The 2,433-nt window shown below is 42.0% G+C and overlaps 1 protein-coding gene across 1 annotated transcript; it reads left to right on the top strand.

Moving 5' to 3' along the window:
• The first annotated feature begins 488 nt into the window (after positions 1–488).
• Positions 489–1,818, top strand: LOC136781235 (histone-lysine N-methyltransferase SETMAR-like). The gene is made up of 4 exons (XM_066740073.1): positions 489–891; positions 966–1,168; positions 1,256–1,683; positions 1,773–1,818. Exons 1-4 carry the CDS (start codon positions 489–491, stop codon positions 1,816–1,818), a joined length of 1,080 nt encoding a protein of 359 aa, XP_066596170.1.
• Positions 1,819–2,433: the final 615 nt, after the last annotated feature.

The following is a 2,433-nucleotide window of genomic DNA, read 5'->3' as shown; positions in this document are numbered from 1 at the left end:
CTGCACAGCTACGATTCCTTGAAAATTCGTGCACTTTTCCCGTGGCCTTGAAATTTTTTACCACCCTAAGGATGACCTTGTGGTCAGGGTGTCTCCGCGTAGGAAATCTCTCTTTGTAGATTTGTACAGCTCTACGCGCACTTTGCTTAGCTTCCCCGTAAGCAAAAATCATGTCAACGTATTCGTTTTTCGTAAAGATCATGGTTGTTGCTCGGTCAAAATCTATCACAGACTACGAGAAGCAAAGTGTTTTGATTTAAAACGTCAACTTTTAGCGGCGAAAGATAAAGGATTGTTATTGAAAACTAACTAGGTGCGCGGTATCTTTGATTCTTCAATGTTTCTTGCGATATAAAGGAATCAAAGATACCGCGCACCTAGTTAGTTTTCAATAACAATCCTTTATCTTTCGCCGCTAAAAGTTGACGTTTTAAATCAAAACACTTTGCTTCTCGTAGTCTGTGATAGATTTTGACCGAGCAACAACCATGATCTTTACGAAAAACGAATACGTTGACATGATTTTTGCTTACGGGGAAGCTAAGCAAAGTGCGCGTAGAGCTGTACAAATCTACAAAGAGAGATTTCCTACGCGGAGACACCCTGACCACAAGGTCATCCTTAGGGTGGTAAAAAATTTCAAGGCCACGGGAAAAGTGCACGAATTTTCAAGGAATCGTAGCTGTGCAGACCCCGAGCTTGCATTAAGAGTACTGGAGTATGTGGAAGAAAATCCTAGGTCGAGCGTGAGGCAAATTTCACGCATCTTCAATACGCCAATATCAACGGCATGGCGTATTCTACGAAAAAACGCCTTGCATCCTTTTCATATGCAGCGAGTGCATCAATTGCTACCAAGGGATTGGCAGCCAAGAGTAAATTTCTGCATGGGTATGTGTTGACATAATTTGAGATACTATAGCTGCTTAAAACTGTATTGTTTCATGCTTCTTTTTTTTCTGTAGGATTCTTGGCACAATGCAGGCGGGATAGTGGATTCCCAGACCAGATATTGTGGACGGACGAGTCCACATTTACGCCTAATGGCGTATTCAATTCAAAAAATTATGTTTTTTGGGCAAAAGAAAATCCCCACGCAACCCGAGTTGGCGCCTTCCAATATAAATGGAAAATCAACGTGTGGGCTGGACTGATTGGAGACCGGGTTGTAAGTAGACACCTATTTTAATTGATTGAATAAATTATTGGATGTTTGATTCATTTTTTAAAATTATTATATTTTTTCTGTTTTCAGATAGGACCAGTTTTCTTCCCACCTAAATTAGATGGAGAGAAGTATGTGGAATTTCTACAAGAGCAACTACCGTTGTTGTTGGAAGATGTGCCTCTGCTCGTGCGGGAAAACATGATTTTCCAACATGACGGAGCTCCTGCACACTTTCATAGAAATACCCGTACCACATTAGATGCGCAATTTCCCGACAGGTGGATGGGTCGTGGTGGCCCGATCACCTGGCCGGCTCGGTCCCCAGACTTAACTCCACTGGATTTCTTTTTATGGGGACATATTAAGAATCTGGTGGAAAATGAACGTGGGGGTAGAGAAGAGGAGGTTCGTGCAGCAATTATTGCGGCCTTCCAAACACTCACGTCCGACATGGTGCACCGAGCAACGCGCGACATTGTTCGAAGAGCTGAACTCTGCGTTCAACAAAGAGGAAGGCAATTCGAACATTTATAAATTAGTATAGTGGATTAGGCCTACCGGGGAAACCACTTAAAAAAAAACGCGCCTTGCTATCTACCTCTAGGTGGTGCGGAAAAGATAGTAAAGCTCTGCATCTCCATATTAAATAGACGGAGAGAGAGAGAGAGAGAGAGAGAGAGAGAGAGCACCAGTTAACAAATGGAGACTGGTGGACTTGAGTCATATACGGGTAGCGGGGGGAGGCAATACGCTAGGCGTATCGTAGACCTGCGTATAGCTCTATCCTTCTCCCACTCATCCTCTCTTTTGCTCGCTCTCCGGCCTATTACGTACGTCTGCCCCCTCCACGCGCTCCTCAGTCTTATTACTGACTTTCTGAGCTGGGGCGCCGTACGTGAAACACCCTGTATACAAAGAGGTTATAAGGAAATATGTGAGTTCAAATGAGGATGAAGAGATTTTCGTGAAGGGACTCGAAAAGAAGAATTGGCTTAGTAATATCTGCGATTTTGTTATAAGCGATATCGATGAATATGAGTGGGGTGATTTTAGACTGAAAGATAGTAATAGCAATACACACCTACCTACATGTCTAAACCATAATATTTTGTGTGCGTTGAGGAATGTTTATTATATGAAATTTATGTATCAGAAAAAGAAGGAATAAATAAATCAGCTTGAAAATTCAATTTGCATTATTGTATCAAACTCCTGCAGTATTCTTATTGTTCTGATTTACGGCACGTGTTTAAAATAAAAAATCA

This window comes from Prorops nasuta, unplaced genomic scaffold (genome assembly GCF_024137725.1).
Source record: "Prorops nasuta isolate Cenicafe-Biocafe unplaced genomic scaffold, Cenicafe_Pnas_1.2 PNAS00002, whole genome shotgun sequence".
Lineage (NCBI taxonomy): Eukaryota > Metazoa > Arthropoda > Insecta > Hymenoptera > Bethylidae > Prorops > Prorops nasuta.
Note: the sequence above shows the minus strand (reverse complement) of the source record. Positions and strands in the feature narration are given on the sequence as shown.